Source organism: Seriola lalandi, unplaced genomic scaffold (assembly GCF_002814215.2).
Source record: "Seriola lalandi dorsalis isolate HSWRI2012SDOR001 ecotype SW California unplaced genomic scaffold, Sedor1 jcf7180002054971, whole genome shotgun sequence".
In the NCBI taxonomy this organism is placed as follows: domain Eukaryota; kingdom Metazoa; phylum Chordata; class Actinopteri; order Carangiformes; family Carangidae; genus Seriola; species Seriola lalandi.
Genome location: NW_019525522.1, coordinates 969,156 through 987,712, shown reverse-complemented (window position 1 = coordinate 987,712; position 18,557 = coordinate 969,156). Strand labels below are relative to the sequence as shown.

The window sequence follows — 18,557 nt, the reverse complement described above, 5'->3', positions numbered from 1 at the left end:
TAAAATAAAATATTTTCTATTTCCAATCATTCATGGATACATTTGTAGAGATACAAGTAACAGTACATCAAACAAAGTCAAGCCAACTCTTCTAAAGAGCTCTACCTTGCCCTTTAGCAGCTAAATAAAAAATGCCACCTTTAACAGTGGAAAAATGCAAGTGCATGCTGGCAGAACTTGTAATCGTGACTGTCTGAAATCCAGATATTCAAAATTACTTATGATGATAATAATAATAATAATAATAATACAGTAGCAAAATATTACATATCAAGAAAGAAAGGCTAACATGAAAAGAGTATTCTTAAGACATGATTACAGAAACAAGGTAATCAAACTGCACAACTTCGTAGAGAGACTAGTAACAAACAGACCCCTCTTAAAAGTGAGTCCTTCAGAAGCTAGGGAAGAGAAAGAAGAAGAAGAAGAAGAAGAGGTTTTCAGCAAGTGTGGGTCATGTCATGTCTGGGAACATGGGCAGTGAGTGACAATCAAAAGATCAGCTCTTATTCACGGCAATAATGCATGTATTTGAAACTGAGCCCATAACCGATTTTTGGGAAAGATTAGCCATGGCTTTTCAATATCCTGCAGCAGTCCTGTGCTCTGCTGAGTACCACCAGTCTGTGAAAAGCTCATCCAGTCAACTCAAAAACAGGGTTTCATGAAGGAGACGCCTGGTGCACACCGGGAGATCATGTCCATTTACTGGAAGAAATCGTGTGAAGGACTCGTGGGGGCCTGCAGACCATGACTTTGTGAGTATGCTAAGATTTAGTATAAAAAAATATCTCTCACTCGTCCGTGTTCTTCTGTTTTCTCCCCATGTCACATCCATCAAGATGACCTGAACCAAAAAATAAGAAAAAAAAAGTAAATCTCCCCATTATTTAGTATTTCATCACTTTTCACATGTGACGCAGTTTTAACAATCATTTTTTAATAACGTACCTAGTTGCCGTTCACTTGTGTCGACGGTGTTCTTCCGTGGTCGATTGCTGCCCTCTCTCTACTGCGATTCTCTCGTTCCTCATCTTCTTCATCCCTCTCCTCATTCCCACTGTGGTTCTTACAGTATAGTCTAAAACACATACACACACCATCACATACACGCATAGGACTGGTTGTAAGCATAGCGGACAGCTTCTCTACTGGTTTTTATTCAGAAATAGCAACATGTCGACATGCTGTGGGGGTTGATCTTTGAGTCCCTGCTCAGATGGTACTGATGCCCGAGGACAAGTATTAATCTGTCAAACTTCTTATTGCCGGTTAACGTTTCAGCGGTTAATAATGAACAACAGTAATGTAAACAGTGAACACTTTAAAATTTGGATGTGGTGTCTTTTAAATTACTGTTTATGGTCAGAACAGGGCAAACAGCAAAACATTTCATAAATCTGAGGGAGAACATTCAAACAATTATAATGATAAAATCTCACCTGACTAATCTAAAACCTAACCTACGTGATGCATACGCCTATTCCTATGTGATTGACAGATTGTGATTCATTTCAGCCCATGCTATCTAAACTTGTAAATTAATCATACTGAACATTTATCCACCATTTGTTATATTTCTTTTGAGGAAAATGATAATGATTATATTATTTAATATATTATATTGTTATTATAATTATTTTTTATTGTTTTATCGCCCAGCCCTACTGTCACAGTGGTATGGAGTTAGAGTTAAAGATACACAAATACGTTTTTACACACTGTTTTGATGAGCGGGTCCCCATTATGTTTTGTGCATGTGCACAAGGACACACATGTTGGTGGTCACACACAAGGAAAGAGACATAACAAAAGGTAGGGAAGGGGAACTGCAAGCTAGCTGACATGAATGTAAGCAATGCATAATTTACAATATTCAAAAAAAAATAAAAATAAAAACCTAACTTCTATAAATAATAAATATCAGAATATAATACAACAAAGTATAATTGCTAAAAATAAAAATAACACCTAAGTGCAAATAATTGCAGACAAAAATAGCTGTAAATATTAAGAGAAAATTTGCATGTAAAAATATTTTGTGAAGTGAAAGCACTTTAACTTTCTGTTCGATATGAAACTCACTTGTAGATGCCACGTGCCATGTTTTCGATGTACTTGGCTTTGTCCTGCAGGCCGCAGTGATAGTGGTAGGTCTTCACACATGCTTTAATTTCACAGCCAATGGTGGCACCCAACTGAGTGCAGAGTGTACATTTCTGGAAAAAACAACAAAGTCCATCATTTTTTTTCATAAAACTGTTTTTTTAAAACTGAAGTAACAGATAATTTCCTACCATTCTTTTCCCTCTCTTGATTTCTTGGATGACCGTTTTCACGTCAAAGTTTCCAAACTCAGCCCGTGACGTGGTGGTCAGCTGGACTGTCCCCGATGAAAACAGCTGGAAGGGATCAGAGATCACAGTGAGATGCAAGTGGACGTACTGTATATGCAAATTTGTGTCGCAAAAACAGACTCTTACACACAATGCTATATCTTACCATACACTTGTAGTGTGCAGCCACTTTTTTGGAGTTATCGGTATGAAGCATGCCCCTTGTTTCATTCTCTTCCTCACCAGCGTGACAAAAGCCACAACGCTGGCCGCTATCTCCTGGGCTGGCACGAAGAGGTGACCTGTCCCGCTACAACAAACAGAACACTCAGTAACAGAGGCCACATACAGTACAGCCAACAAACCATTCAAATGAGACTGCGTTTAAGAATAAGCATGCTGCCTCACATGGGAGGAGCGCTCCTCGTCTGCAGCCTGTGAGGAGGTGGAGCGGGAGTCTTCCGATTGGCCACGAGATCCCACCTTGCCTCTCACCTTCTCAAACCGTCCTCTGCCTCTGCTTTGTGGAGGCAATGAGTCTGAATCATTGGCCACGCCTCCCTCTTCATCTGGCAAGAAACCAACAATCATGGTTAACACAACAACTTTGGTTCATAAGAAGAGCATCAAAGCAAAGTATCTGCAAGTGGATGTATTTTTCATGACAACTTTAACTCATATTAGATCAAGAACACAAGCAGATACACTGGCTTCAGAAAGTATTCACACCCCTTCACTTTTGCACACTTTATTTTGTTGTACATTTAATTGTAAATTGATAAAATTGCCATTTTTGCTCGTCAATCTACACTCAATAACCCATAATCACGAAGTGAAACATTTTTAAGACATTGTGAGACAATGCAAATTATTAAAAATCAAAAACTGAAATCTCGCATTTAAAAAAATATTCATCCCCTTTGCTGTGGCTCCAAACTGTGTTCAGGTTCATCCTGTCTGCTTTAATTATCTGTGAGATGTGTCTAGAACTTGACTGGAGTCCACCTGCAGCAAACTGAATTGACATTGGCATTGTCATAATCTAGAAAAATGCACACCTGTGCTATAAGGCGCTGCAATAATATTGTAGTGAGGAATGGTCAGGACAAGGGCATAAACCGTTCCTAAAGCTTTGAGTGTTCCCAGGAGCGCAGTGGCCTCAATTATGTGAAATGGGAGAAGTTTGGAACCACCAGGACTCTTCCTAGAGTGGGCTGTCCTGCCAAACTTCTTTGAGGTGACCAAGAACCCAGTGGTCACTCTAACAGAGTTTCAGAAGTCCTCTGCAGAGATGGATGAACCTGATGGGAGGACGACCATGTCAGCAGCTCTCCATCAATCAGGCTTTTATGGTAGAGCGGCTGTACAGAGGCCACTTTGAGTGAAAAGCACTCAGGGCATGATATAAAACATTCTCTGGTCTGATGAGAACATTTAACCGTTTGTGCAGAACTCCAGACATTATCTGATGAACACCAGGCACTGCTCATCCCCAGGCTAATACCATCTCCACAGTCAAACATGGTGGTGGCAGCATCACGCTATAGGAGGCTTCTCAGCAGCAGGAACAGGGAGACTGGTCAGAACAGAGGGAAGGACGAATGCAGCTAAATACAGAGAAGTCCTTGAAGAAAACCTGCTCCAAAGTCCACACGACCTGAGACAATCAGTATGACAATGACTCCAAACATACAGCCAAGACCACGCTGGAGTGGCCTCAGGACAAGTCTCTGAATGTCCCTGAGTGGCCCAGCCAAAGCTCAGACTTAAACCCCATAGATCAAGATCTGCCAGGAAGAATGGGATAAACTGCCCAAACCGAAGTGTCACAGCAACAGAAACTTCTCAAGAATACTTAAAAGCTCTACAAAATACTAAATTAAGGATCTAAATACTTTTGTAAATGAGAGATATCTGTACTTGGTTTTTAATAAATTTGCTAAAATTTCTAAAAACATGTTTTCATTTTGTCATTATGGATGAATGAGTGTAGACTGATGGGCAAAAATGGAAATAAATGTAACTGGATATGTTGTGCATATTTCATGCTAGTATCAGTATTTATCACTGCAACACATTTCACAATAAAATATAAACAAGACAATCCCACACCTTGAGAATATTATGGTAAAGCATATTACAAACAACTCAAACACATGGGATCCAAGTGTTTTTATATGTGAGTGTTGTGACTGAAAAGGGAAACAGCTGTCCAGCTGCAAATCAAATCCAATCATCCATGTAGCCTATTGGTCTAACACATGTTTAAGCATACTATACCTTGAATGCCATCCTGAGAAGCGTCTCGGTGTTTGCGACAGTAAACGCTACATTCAGACAAAAAAATAAAAAATAAAAAAATCAACATGAATGACATATATCTTTATTTATTGTAGATTAATGTGCATAAGAGTCCAAAGACAAAGTGACTTACAGGTAAATCCCTTGTGAGGGATTCTCTTTGATCTGGGCTTTGTCCTTCACAGCGCAGTAATAGTGATACGTCCTCCGGCACGTCTTCACGTCGCAGCCGATAGTAGCACCCGGCCGGTGACATGAAGAACACATCTGGAGGGGGAAAGACACAGAGCTGCATCTTTCAGGAAAACAGCCAAGCACATGCAGGTTCACAACCTTTTATGTTCATTCAAATGGCTGACAACTGGTAATGTGATTTGTTAATTGGTGATGGGAAATGTGATTTTTCCAGTGTGGATATGAATGATAATTTCTCTCCAAACACCACAGGGCCCTGACAGACACAACTGTCTGAAAGGCCATATGCAAATATCATGAAACAATATCCCTGTGGGGAGAATTTGTTTGTCGCAGGAGAAGAACAAATTAAATGCAGCAGGGAAGCTGGCACAGAGGCACACAAGATTATAAAAAAGGCAGAAAACATCAGAGAAATCTTAATATAGATAGGTACTAAATGAAAATGAAAACCGTCTTAAATCTATGCAAAGATACGTTGCCAGTATTTATCATAACTTATTATTTATTAGCATCTAAAAATCACTCTTCAATATAGATTTCAGAAAACATGTATATGTAGGTCAAAGTGGATGAAAGTAAAACAACAAATATATGAATTAAAGTGAACATATTGCCAAGAGATATGTAGAAGAAACACTAAATATATCAATAATCTTTTACAGAGTGATATGAAAGTCTCATATGAAATCAAGTAAAAGGTGAATATAAAGTGTGAAACCGGTATTCATTCACAACTGCATACATGTGCAAATGCAATTAGAAATGCTAATTAAATTAGATTCAATTATTCAACAGTTTGTCAGATTGAGGAATTAACCACAAGTTAATTGTTGCTGTTAATTCCAACGTGTGTATTTCTAGATCTTTTATGATACTGAAAAGATGATATTTCCCATGTACACATGAGAGGGATCTGATGCACTGCTATCAGCTGGTATCAGTCTCTGTGAGAAACTTACACAGCCATTCAATAAACATGCACATGTACACCTTGAATACAAAGAAAGGAGAATGAACACACAGCCCTCAGGTATAAACACTGAAGGAACTTTACATTGAAGACATACGTATACACTGTGCTCAGGAAAACATGCGTGCATCCTCATCATTAGTTAAATAAAGCAGCTAATGCATATTCTCAGATATGCAGTGACTGGATGTGCTGGAGTAGTGTCGGCCTCAACACCAACATATTTAGATCAAAAAGTAATAGGCATTTAAATATGTACATGTACAAATATGTACATAAATATGCTTTATTTCATTTTAATGAGCTGTTTATGATGTATAGTTTCAACATGACAAAAGCTCTACTCTGTGGCCTCATGCAGTGACACTGCTTCTCCTCCATTCATTAGTGCTACACTAAGAGGACCAGTGCGTACTTACCAATTTATTTCCCCTCTTGATCTCCTTTTTCACATCCTCAATGGAAAATCCTCCAATGTTCTCGCTGTCTGAGTGAGATGTGACCAGGGCAGAGGAGAACAGCTATACAGGAAAAATATGAAAATAAGCATTAAATGGTTTTTACGGCCTTTTCTAATACACACTCTGTCAAATAAATTCTAACAATAATGCTATAACATTTGCTTTTACCACTTCTGGTGCATCATTTTCCACCAAACTGAAGATTAACATTCATTTGACACGTTTTTGGAATGGTATATTAGAGCAGTGTTTTCTCAACCTGTAAGTCACAACCACCCAGGGGACAAAAGACAACATGGAGGCTTTCAGATTATTTATGGGAGATGAACCATGTATTTCACTATTCTGCATATGTGAGGGGTTGCAAGTGTGCATGACTTTGGCTTGAAGGATCACAGGCTTTACAGGTTGAGAACTAATGTGCTCTCCTCACCATGCACTTATGGTGGGCTGCCACCTTCTGGCTGTCAGACACCAGCAGCTGGCCGCACTCCTTGTCCCGGTTGGTTCTGCAGAAGGCACATTTAGGCAGCCGCGCTGCAGCTCCTTTCCTCTGTCCTGACATGGCCAAAGGCTTCTTTATTCTTCTAGAGTCTAATGCAAAAAACAAAACACAGCATGACAAGATAACTTTGAATTACAATGACTGCCAAACCCTTTTAAATAGAGGGGGTTTTCAAAGCAGTTAGAAGAACAATTTCCCACTCAATCATCAAATAACAATGTCTTTATAAGTCCTGGACTACATCATCAAAACAGCGTAACAAAATAATCACAGCTCATATTAAACAGTGAAACTCATTAAAGAAGAGCCCCGTGTCCTAAAAACACTCTCAATGTGTTTCTGATGGATCACACATGGGGCCCACACATTTGTTGCAGGTCTGCAGCTTCACACTTTTTCAACTTCTGATCCTGGTAAATTGAATCATATCTGAATTATAGAGTTTCTAATTGTCTGCGGTATAAATACTAAAAACCACAGAATAAGTGTATTGAACATAATCTAAAAATTGCTGACCAATGCCAGCATCTGGGGAGATCTAGATTTTGGAAGGTAGTCAAAAGTAGCATGGCTGAAGACAATATCAGCACAACACAGGCCTGCAATTAGCAACATTCACCAGTCATCCCAGGACTAAATCAGATTAAAAAGGAACAGAAAGGGAAATCAGCAGAAGCAGGACTCTGAAGCTGGAGGACCAGATCTGATGCAACCCGTTTACCTTACACACAGGGGCTACTTTTAATTACAGACAACCCCCCATATTCTACTACATTTGTCTGCCCCAACTTCTCTAAAAAAAAAAACAAACATATTATTCCATTTTAGTCTGTACTCTCTGTTGTGAGAAGCAGTGAAGACACACAAATTAGCAGAAACTGGGGTGATTTGATCATTAGTATTGTTGTATCATTTTCAGTTGCCTTTTAATTAAACCATTAAGATGTTTATTAATCAGCATTTTTCTTAAACATCAAATAAGACTGGTTGCAAACCCAACATTGTATTCTTTAGAGTAGAGGAGTAGATCAACCCTTCAAATGTGTGCTGACATTCACATAGATGATCTGATGTTGTCCATAATATGCTGCGAGCGGCGCAGATACATTAAATATGAGAATTAAGAAAATATCTACTCAATCCTTGATAGTCCACAAACGAAAGTGGGTGTTTAAAAAAAAAAAAATCACAATAGCAGTGTGCTGCGACGCCTTGATAGAGCCATTACAGCCATGATAGCAGGGCCAGGCTTTCACTGCGGCGGCTCCAGCAGCGGAGCCAGCGTGCAAACACACAATACTCTCCATGTAAATAACACCAAATATCCTTTATTTCAACCTCTGCTCTTCACTGTATTGCTCTCGTTTTATATACTTGCACCACATGGCGATGTTGTGGTCGATTTGTGACAAGAACAAGCGAAACATAAAAGTGCCTCAAATTTATGCCACAAAGTTTTGAATTAAAGGGGGTGTGTGTCTCTTTCTCCTCCAAACTAGCTGTAACTAAAAACAATTTTCACTATGAACATCTCAACGCCCCGAAATCTCTCCCAAGGCCCTTTCATGCAGGGAAATAAAGGTCGACGGTAGGAAAATGTGACACTTCGACATTATGTTTCTGCTGGAACCTGAAAAACTGCGAATATTTCCCTTTAAATGTGGGAAATTATCATGACAGGCGCGGGTCTTTGCAAACCGTTTCGAAGTAAAGAGCGCCATACGTGATGTATCCCTGTGAAAAGAGAGCTGCTCAGCTTGTACGCCAGCAATACGGCCTGAAACCACAATAGGCCATAAAATACATCGGCTATCATCCAGCCGCGGACACACAGCTCACATCTTACCTGGTAATATAATCCTATCGCACTGAGACAATAGAAAAGATGAAAAAGTGTTCCGGGCAGCGACAGTGTTTCTTTCCGTCCTTCAGAAGTGATCGTGTGCTTTTCACACTAGCATCAAGCTAGCTACCATGTCCAGGACTGGGGGAATTCCGGGTGCGACTTTCAAAATAAAAGTCTCGTTGACGACCGCATGTTGTAATGTTTCCAACGTGAAAAGCTACAGGAGGTCAGAGTGTTTAGGAAACGAAAGTGCTTTACAAAAATACCTCGTGAACATGTCTAATTTTGAAGTATCGATATCCAAAAAGCAGATATTACTTATGTTTCGCTTGTGTTAGGTCATAGTTCATTAAAATGGGAGATGAAAGTATGCTAAAGTTGCTAATTTGGTTTTCCATAAAATCCACATACCAGTCAGTTTGTTATTTGGTTCACTACAAATTAATTGTGCAATGTTACAAATTTGCACCAACAAAGTATAATATCAACTAATGCAAGGCCTACATGAATACATAATCTTGAGGCCCTGTCTCTGAAGGCCCAATTTTTTTTTGTTCCTTAAAAAAATTATTTATTTATTCCTTTAAAGCTGTCATCATGGGGTATACAATATTGTTTACTGTGTGATGTGTGCTTAATGGCAGAGGAGACCTTGTACATGCACAGTATGCAGAGGGCCTAAAAACAAAGTTTGAACCAGGGCCCATTAACAGGTTAGTCTGAACATGGACTGGGCCGATAAGAGGATAGAACTGGGCTGTGCTGTACTGAGCTAGACCTTTGTAAAATGGATCTACCTGAGCTGTAGTTGCTACATGTAAATATCCCAAACAATGCACTATGTGTGACACAGTTTAAATCACACTTGTAAAATGGACCCCAAAGAACTGGATAGTATTTATTATCAGGCATGCCATTCAGAAAATATTTCTAGAAATACCAACACATAGAGATGCATCAGTTGATGTAGTGAGCACACTCAATCTTGATGCTTTTCATATATATCTTTTTATCAACATCAGGGTCGGTTTACTGTTAGTTTGGAGAGTGCTGAGAGGAGATTTCAACTTGCAATGACTATCATCAACTGTTGGTGGGAGCAAGATGGTGCAATGCCACAGGCATCATATGGGAATCATAGGGACCATAAACAAAATGTTGAACATGGTTTAGCAAAGTTTGGTGTGACACCCCTACAATGGAACCAAACTGGGTAAAAACCCTGCTGAGACAACCTGAAATGTTTTTAGTAGATAACATGATGAGTCACTTCAAAGATGAGAGCAGAAAAACTAAAATGTGGAAAAATGTGGATCCTTGAGATTTAGTACATTTACAAGTGTAAATACTTATATTGAATATATTATTCACTAGTGTAATGCATTAATCCCATACTAAAAGGATGCCAGTCTTTTAAGTTCAGAGTTTAGATTACGGGAAATGTTTACCCTGAATATTTATGGGAAATGTCTGGAAGAATTTTACAGCTTTTAAGACATAGCAGAACATGTTTTCCAGATACAGTATAGAAAACTGTGAAGCACCATGGTTTCTTTTGTTAGGCATGATTTATATGGTTATATAACCCTAACCATGTTAAATAGTGTAAAATACTGTGTGATTACATCAAATATATTCACTAAAACACATGTACAAGCAGTTTATATTTGATTATGAGTATTGTTTTGACATCTGTGAATCTTTCTTCACTCTAAATACCAAAATATAATGAAGCTGAAAACTTTATGGGGAAAAGACTGTTAATAAAAACTAATGCTAAAACTTTTTTGCTTTGATAATAATACCAAAACTCCACTTATATAGGATGAAAGGGACTGATTTCAAGCCTAAATTCCTTTTAACTAAATTTTTTTGCCTCTTCTTTTCGTGAGAATTTAGGTGCACTTGCTTATGGTTACAGGGCAGTCCGGAAGAAGGGGCTTTACGTGTAGTCTTTGATGTCTCCTCCCACACGAGGAATATGAGCCATTTAAACATGCGCACCTACAACCGAGAGGGAGTTACCACATAAAATTAGCATTGGCTAAAGTGATTGGCTAAAAGTAGTGGCAGTCATTTTGTAGAGCAAAACATACCCGCCCAGTGTCCCCGGGATGAGGAGAGAATGTGAGTTTCAACAGTAAAGAACAGGGAAATGAAGTTGTCAGACGGTCGGACAGGCCAACCCAGCGACTCTCTCTCCACAACTAGGCAGCTAGCAAGTTAGGTGACAGTCGGTCACGAGTAGAGAGATTTTCATGAAATATCCCAGCTATGAAGGTCGTCCGTTTGAGCAACTTGTAGCCACAATTAGCACACGTTAGATAGCTACAGCTCCAGATCTCAGATAACGTTACAGACATATCAAAGTAACGTTACAGTGGAAAAAGAAAGTGGGGATAACTTGCTAGCCTGCTAGCTAACCTTTAGCCACCGAGCCTCCTTCAGCTTCAAAACTAGAGTTCACTCGGGTGAGTCTTGACAGTCTGAACTGAATATTTCAGCAGTGTCCTGTGTGTGTTTTCCATGGTGCTTGCTGTCTACATGCTGTCGTTAGTTTGCCTGTTTCTCGCTACTGCTAACTAGGTCACAAGCTAGCTGAAGTTTGCTGATGAACATTGCTGTAGCGTTGACATTTTTAACGTCTTATTGTCCGTGACATTCTTGTTTCGGTTTAAAAGTTGGCATTTGTCGAGAAACTAATGGACCAGTGTGAACATACAATAGAAGTGTTACTGTAGCGCTAATGTACCCGCATTATAATTGCTAACTAACTAATCTAACGTTGGCTAGCTGTGCGCGTTGTTATGGTCTTTAATACTGTAACTCAGTAGTTAACTTTTGAGTGTCGAGTTACAGCTAGACAGTATAACTAACCTAGCTGTACCCTTGCTGTCTTCAGGTGAGAGCTCTTTCAGCCATTTCCTGATGCACAGAGGTACAGGAAGTTGAATTGCTTTAATTGCATGATAGTTTGTTGAAACGGGGTTTTATTTCATTAGAGATTTGGGCTTGGATTACCTTTCTTCAGTCATGCCTTTTCCTTTCGGGAAGTCTCAGAAGAGTCCGGCTGAAATAGTGAGAAGTTTGAAGGAGAATGTGGCATACATGGAAAAACTGGATGCTGGAGACAGTAAAAAGTGTGAAAAGGTCAGCAATGATTTTTCTTCTGACTGTCTAATGTTTGGAATTTGGATCTTATCCTTAACACCAACTCATGGCCAGAGTCATCAACTGTTTTTCCACAAATAAGGTTGCAGAGGAGGTGTCCAAAAACCTGGCCTCACTGAAGGAGGTACTTTGTGGAACAGGTGACAAGGAGCCTCAAACTGAAGCAGTGGCTCAGCTTGCACAAGAGCTGTACAACACCAACCTCCTCATTGCACTTATTGCAAACCTTCAGAGGATTGATTTTGAGGTGGGTAAAAACTTACTTTTTTATGCAATGACTATGTGTGTAAAAAAAAAAAGAAGAAAAAAAAAAGTATTGATTGCTTTGTGCAGACACCACACAGTCACTGAGAGTGTGTATGCCCGATTTGAACATCTTTGCCCAAAGCAAAAATGTCTTTGCATATCATCATTACCCAGTCAGCTATTCACCTGTCTGAGTGCTTTTTGTTACAGGGGAAGAAGGATGTGGTTCATTTGTTCAGCAATATTGTGAGACGTCAGATTGGCACTCGCACACCCACGGTAGAGTACATCTCTACACACCCACAGATTCTCTTCATGCTTCTGAAAGGGTAAGTTCAACTTTTCAGACAGCAGGAACTCAGTATTTGATACTTTGATATTAGATATGAGTGCTTTGTTTTTCCACTTACACATATTAAAATCAACTCTACCTGTAGAGGCCCCTAACTGGTAAATATCAGTAAGCCCCCCAAATTATTTTGTTGTTGTGTTTTAAGTTACTTTTGCAGTAAAATCACTTTCCTTCAACATGCCTCATGATTTTCTACATTACCCAGTATGTGTTTCAACAACTCCCAGAGAAACGAGCATGAACTTGTTGCATTCACATGTGGGTTACACATGGAGATGAAGAGAGTGATAGTTGAGTGCTGGTTTTACAGCTCTGAAAAACTGAGTCATCCCGCTTACTCAAAAAGCAACCTTGTCTAATGGCTGCACTGCATTTTGATCCGTTTAGGTTGCTGTCAGTGGATCAAATTCTCTCTTTGTAGATTGCTACTTCTGTGATGGATTTCTTCTGCAATGTTTTTGAACTTTATTCCCGAATGTCACATATATAAAGAGGAACATTCTGTTTGGTTGTCAGAGACAGACATCAAAACCTGACATTTAATGCTGATGTGTTAGATGATCTTTCTACTAATAAACTCCCATGTAGCTGCATGGTGAATTGTCTACATTTAGCCAGCTATCTTCAGGTATAGCAATAATACCTCGCCATGGCAAATAAGATCTAATATGTAATATTAATCAGTGCAAAAAATAAATTTAATGCCAGAATAACAATGTTAAAAGTATTTAGGGTGGCCTTTTTACCAGTTTTCATTTGTGTTACATCTACAGTGTCTGTTTTATAACTGGTCTGATGATATATGACTTGACATGTATTAACCCATACAGATACGAGAGTGCAGAAGTGGCTCTGAACTGTGGAATGATGCTGAGGGAGTGTCTGCGTCACGAGCCTTTGGCACGGACGGTGCTCTTCTCTGAAGAGTTCTACTGCTTCTTCCGCTACGTGGAGCTCTCAACCTTTGACATTGCTTCAGATGCTTTTGCCTCATTCAAGGTACGCTGACATACTTTCCTTCTAATTGCAGTATCTTAACAGTTCTTATCTAATACCCAGGGCTCTTCTGTTTCCTTTCAGGATCTCCTTACAAGACACAAGATTATGTGTGCGGATTTCCTGGAGAACAATTATGACAGAGTGAGTGTTCTCCTCTTTATTTTTATCTTTAAGTGAAAGAGTGCCCATGCAGTGCCTAACATGCTTTTAAATTGTCAGGTGTTCACAGAGTACGAGAAGCTCCTGCATTCTGACAATTACGTCACCAAACGACAGTCTTTGAAGGTAAAAGCACCGCTGCTCTGTCAAATTAAAGCCATTGACAAACTTTGATTTGAGCTACAGATGAAGGTGTAACTGACATTATTTAATCATGTACTGTCTTTCAGCTCCTTGGGGAACTCCTCCTAGATCGACACAACTTCACTGTCATGACGAAGTACATCAGTCGGGCAGAGAACCTGAAGCTGATGATGAACTTGCTAAGAGACAACAGCCGAAATATCCAGTTTGAAGCGTTCCATGTCTTCAAGGTCTGCATGTAAAACATGCATAATCAGTGAAATAATTCACTGCTTAATAATTGAAGTTTTTATTCAATTTTCAAATTCCACATATAGTTGTTGGAAGAAAATAGCTGAATGGTGCTGATTTAAAATAGTAAAATATTGAATGTTTTTAAGAGAAGAATGGACTGATTCAGATAAAATAATGAAATAATCTCTCTCTTCTTTTAAAGGTATTTGTTGCAAACCCTAACAAGACTCAGCCCGTGCTGGACATACTGCTGAAGAACCAGACCAAACTCGTGGAGTTCCTGAGCCACTTCCAGACAGACAGATCTGAGGACGAGCAGTTCTGTGATGAGAAGAACTATCTGATTAAGCAGATCCGTGACCTGAAGAGGCCCACGGCACCGGAGGAAGCTTAAAAGCCACAGGGATGAGTGCTCCATCAGGTGGTAGAGTTTAGAGGTAGTGGCTGGAGCTGCAGAGGGCTACATGAGAGTCTAAAAGACACGCTTCATTAAAATTTAATATTAACTACAAAATATAGGAAAAAAGTAAAGATTACTTCCTTCACTTTCTGTTTTTAGTGTGGATATGGAGGTGATTTCCATCCAGTGGGCCAAGAACTGTTATTTAAACCATAGTGTTTCCTCTTTAGTGATAATGAAAAACATTTAGTATGTTCTTGTAATGTTGGACCTTAAACTGTTACCTTTCCACTTACATTGTCGCTGGCAGAACCAGAGAACCTTAGAATGACAGAAACTTCTCCCCATTCACAGCCAACATGAGCTCTGAGGTGGTCTCAAAAGTCTTTTTTTTTCTTTCAGAAACCTGTCTATATTTTAGAGATTGAAAAGCTGAGGAGAAGTAAATATATTATTTTTCTAATGTATCTTCATGGTAAACAGTTTCAAATATACAGTAACTCTTCTCTCTGAACATTGCTTAGCCTAACTAATTGCATAGGTTTGGATTATTGCCTTATTGTAAGCTGTTGTGTTATACAGGGACTTAAATGATGTTTAGAAATATGGCTTTGTCAGGGCGACATGTGGATCATACTGGCCAGATCAGACTCAGCACACAGTCATTTTTGGGGATTATTGTGTAGTTATTAGGCCTTTGGTCGCATTGTGTGATGTTACAGAGGTCTGAAATGATCCTGCAGTGCTGAACTTGCTGATGCATTAGCTGGCACAGGAAGAGAAAATCAAAACCATAGAGGAATCAATTTATTGTGCTGTAATTTTTAGGCTGAGTTCACTGAGGCTTACATGACTGAAATAGAAACACGGCATCAGATAATGCTGCAGGGTAGCAGCCATCCATTCACCGCTAACATGGACAGCTAGGATATACAAATTGATCTCACTTGGAGCACTCCACTTCATCCTCACATGCTGAGCACAGATAGCAATAATTCATTTGAAACAATGATTTAACAAATAATTAATTCATGTGGTTTTAAAGTACTTGATATATGCCATCTTAGCCATTTTTCCATTACAGTATAAGCACTGCATAACACAAGAAATAATATCGCAGTTTACACAGAAGCGTTGCACAAGGATGCATCACAAGTATGTTGCACTGTAAATCTGTTATGTTCAAATCAGAGCATGATATTTAAGATAAGTTGACACGTCAAAGAGACTTTATGCTAACTATGGTTGGGATTGCTTCTTGACTAATTTTACTGATTTTCTTTGACATTTATTGAGCTACACTGGCCTTGAGAATTGGGCAGAACGAAGGGAAACTAAAACTAAAACGGATCTCCTTAATCTCATTGCTCCCATCCATACAGTCAGTTACTTTAACACCAAAGAGTACAAAAAAGTAAGAGGGTGGCAGATGCTGAAATGTACACAGGGTTCTAAATGTCGTGTAATTTTCTGATTTGATTATAATGAAACGTTTTATTGTAATACACTGTAACATAACTGTGATGCATCAGAAAGATGCCATTGTCAAAATACCCACATGCACTGTTAAAACAAGAATGACTGTGTTTTGGATGACGAGCACTGAGTTCCTCACATGCATCACTGATTAGTTATACTTTTTAAAAAGACTTGTGTTGATATAATTGCCTTACTTCTGCCATTGTCTCTAAAATGGCATATTAGGGATTTCAAGATGTGTTGTCTGTGCGCACAGTCTTCTAGTACATACCTCATGGGATTTGAGTTTGCAAATGCTGCGTTCTCTTTTCTTTCCTTCCTAGACAAGATATTTTATTTGACATTTTAAAATACACAACAGTGGTTTGTATGCATGCCTCAACTTGATTTTATATATATAAATATCTATATATATATATATATAGATATATATATATGTTCAAACTTGAACAGGGACTGCAACCTGGTTTTCACAATGGAAAACTAGATTTTTAAACTTAAATATTTCATTGGGTGGTGCCACACAAACGTTAATTCATAATGAATTGCAGTGTCGCACCTTGTCATGAATGTTGCCTTATTTAAAGACATTTTAATGGATCATAATGATAATGTAAAATTCCAGACCTCTTAAATTGTTTTTAAACCAAAGTGAATATAAAAAAGGTAAAAATGTACATTTCAAGTCCCAAATGCATTACCAGTTTATTTCTCACTTCCACATCCAGTGAAGGTTTTTCTCTAACTATGTTTCACTTCAAATGTGATCCTGGGAGTGTAAATACACTTTTCATAAACATCAGATGGACCACGATCAGAAACGTTTTTCTGTTGTGGTTAACTGGCGCTAATCACTATTTGGTACACTGCACCAGACAGTCACAAAGTCAGTATCAGGCCTTTCAAGTTCCATAAAATAATTTGAGAAATCTGCTGTGAATGTGGTACCTTATGCTTAAATACACAGACTGAAGTCCTGCACACAGTGAATGGTCATGTCACCAGTTACTGAAAGAAAGTTTGTATGAAAGTGTGTTTGAGTTTCTTTAAATATCCCGATGGAGATCAACTCTGTAACTCCTTGCTGATAAACTGAAGTTACAAAACAGGCTAACTTCTGCAATAATATGCGAGATGATCAGACTTTTGTTTAACAAAATTAATGAGGATCTTCAACAGAAGTACCCCAGAATATTTTCGGATGGTGTTGGTGTGTAGATCTGCGCTCAAACTTGCTTGAGATTTGGGTTCAGTCATGACATGCACTGTGTGAAGGACATGCTGTACACAGACATCCCACCAGAGGGAGCCGTTGACAACAATGGGCACCTTGTATTAGTGTGTAAACAAAGCATTTCATGTTTCTCTAACCCTACCTCGAGTTATAAATATATAAATCACTGGCAATATTATGTAGACATCAACACAAATCCCTTGAGATCAAAACTATATATTCCACGATTTAGAGTTCTCTCATTTAAATATTTGTTGTGCTTTACTTTCTTTTTTTTTTGATTCTATTGCCTTATATTTTTTTCCTGTCTTTTTTTCCACACTCTGGATATTCTCTTTATTTACCATGGGAGCGAATTATGTGTACATAACTTTATAAAGGGTAAAATTGTGAAAAGCATTCATGAAAATAAAACTTTATGGCAATTTATTCTTGTGTTGCTTCAACAGTTAAGCACACACAACTACAAAAGGAAGAACTTGTCCATGACTTTTTCTGAGCAGTACCTTAAAAGCCCTGCACAGCTTCACCTGGTCTACCTGAATACACCTCTTCTCATTACTGTGTAGGTGTGTATAGACCGTGCTTAATTGACATCTCCCCGACTTCTGTTTGTTTAGTTGCATCTCTTAGACCGAGACAACTGACAGCTTAAGTATTGCCACTGATGCATGTAGGCTGACAACCTCATGTAATTACCAAACATCACTCTAATCACAGGTTCAGTCATCCAGTATAAGTGACAAGGGCTTCGGGCCTTTTTAAGAAGTAAAGTGACAGTGGCCTCTGTACAGATAAACCTTTAATTCATAACATTTATTTCTCATTAAATCAAATGATTAAGTTAGTACAGAAAATTATACATCACCACTTAGATTTTGTGTTTGGGCGAATCATTTCTGTTTTAAGACACCTTGAACTAACAAATCCAGTTTATAAACTCAGATAATGCCCACATAGAGCCTTTGTTTCTTTTCACTCAGTAATTCGGAAAAGACTGCCTGCTCCGGGTTCATCAGATTTGAGAGGTGAGGTAGAAAAGGTCTCCTCTGTTTCAGTTTCACCAAATCGTTTTTTAAAACTGACTGAGGTCTCCTGTATGTTAGCCTTCAGCTTTTGATGAAATATAAAAATACAGTGGAAGCTCATCTAGTGTAACTATGCTGGAGTGTGCTGAAACTTTAGTTCATCAATTTCTTTTATTATCAATTTATCATGCTAAGTAATTTAGCAAGCAAAAAGAAACATCTTGTTTTTATCTGTTTTATATGATTGTAAATTGAATATTTGTTGAGAGTAGAAGGTCATTCTTGACCTTTGTGAAAGGGTTACAGTTCTTATAAAAGCTTAGAGGGCTACTTAATTAATATTTTAGGGTTGTGGGAAATTATGAGGGCCATTTTCATTATTTCTGACCTTTTATAGACTTGAGGGAAAGATATATGCTGAAAAAACAATCATCAGTTGCAGCATTACTACAACCTGTAGTTTCTCTGCAAAATGTTGAAAGTCCAATAAACAT

The 18,557-nt window shown here is 38.6% G+C and overlaps 2 protein-coding genes across 4 annotated transcripts; one reads left to right on the top strand and one right to left on the bottom strand.

Annotated features, from left to right (window-relative positions):
* On the bottom strand, positions 1-8,748 carry phf6 (PHD finger protein 6). The gene is made up of 11 exons (XM_023395910.2): positions 8,618-8,748; positions 6,700-6,860; positions 6,225-6,326; positions 4,771-4,904; positions 4,617-4,663; positions 2,745-2,905; positions 2,503-2,646; positions 2,298-2,402; positions 2,086-2,219; positions 952-1,081; positions 1-847 (listed from the first exon to the last, which is right to left on the bottom strand). The coding sequence occupies exons 2-10, from the start codon at positions 6,829-6,831 to the stop codon at positions 952-954; spliced, it is 1,089 nt and encodes a 362-aa protein (XP_023251678.1). The 5' UTR covers positions 6,832-6,860; positions 8,618-8,748; the 3' UTR covers positions 1-847.
* Positions 8,749-10,741: 1,993 nt separating this feature from the next.
* cab39l1 (calcium binding protein 39, like 1) lies at positions 10,742-17,464 on the top strand. Of its 3 annotated transcripts, none has more exons than XM_023395969.2 (9): positions 10,742-11,088; positions 11,649-11,767; positions 11,871-12,035; positions 12,245-12,363; positions 13,217-13,385; positions 13,467-13,526; positions 13,605-13,670; positions 13,775-13,918; positions 14,125-17,464. In XM_023395969.2, the coding sequence occupies exons 2-9, from the start codon at positions 11,651-11,653 to the stop codon at positions 14,314-14,316; spliced, it is 1,032 nt and encodes a 343-aa protein (XP_023251737.1). In that variant the 5' UTR covers positions 10,742-11,088; positions 11,649-11,650; the 3' UTR covers positions 14,317-17,464. The 3 variants fall into 3 exon arrangements, with proteins under 3 accessions (XP_023251737.1, XP_087027111.1, XP_023251735.1); XM_087170985.1 differs by having other exon boundaries at positions 11,520-11,767; XM_023395967.2 differs by having other exon boundaries at positions 10,743-11,088; positions 11,620-11,767.
* Positions 17,465-18,557: the final 1,093 nt, after the last annotated feature.

Bases quoted from the DNA above. Each gene is read 5' to 3' on its own strand.
- phf6 (XM_023395910.2), bottom strand. From the start codon at position 6,831: ATGTCAGGACAGAGGAAAGGAGCTGCAGCGCGGCTGCCTAAATGTGCC. The intron at 2,906-4,616 runs GTATAGTATGCT...GTTTCTTGCCAG, and splicing joins TTCTCAGGATGGCATTCAAG to ATGAAGAGGGAGGCGTGGCC. The intron at 2,647-2,744 runs GTGAGGCAGCAT...TGTTTGTTGTAG, and splicing joins ACGAGGAGCGCTCCTCCCAT to CGGGACAGGTCACCTCTTCG.
- cab39l1 (XM_023395969.2), top strand. From the start codon at position 11,651: ATGCCTTTTCCTTTCGGGAAGTCTCAGAAGAGTCCGGCTGAAATAGTG. The intron at 13,386-13,466 runs GTACGCTGACAT...GTTTCCTTTCAG, and splicing joins ATGCTTTTGCCTCATTCAAG to GATCTCCTTACAAGACACAA. The intron at 13,919-14,124 runs GTCTGCATGTAA...CTTCTTTTAAAG, and splicing joins AAGCGTTCCATGTCTTCAAG to GTATTTGTTGCAAACCCTAA.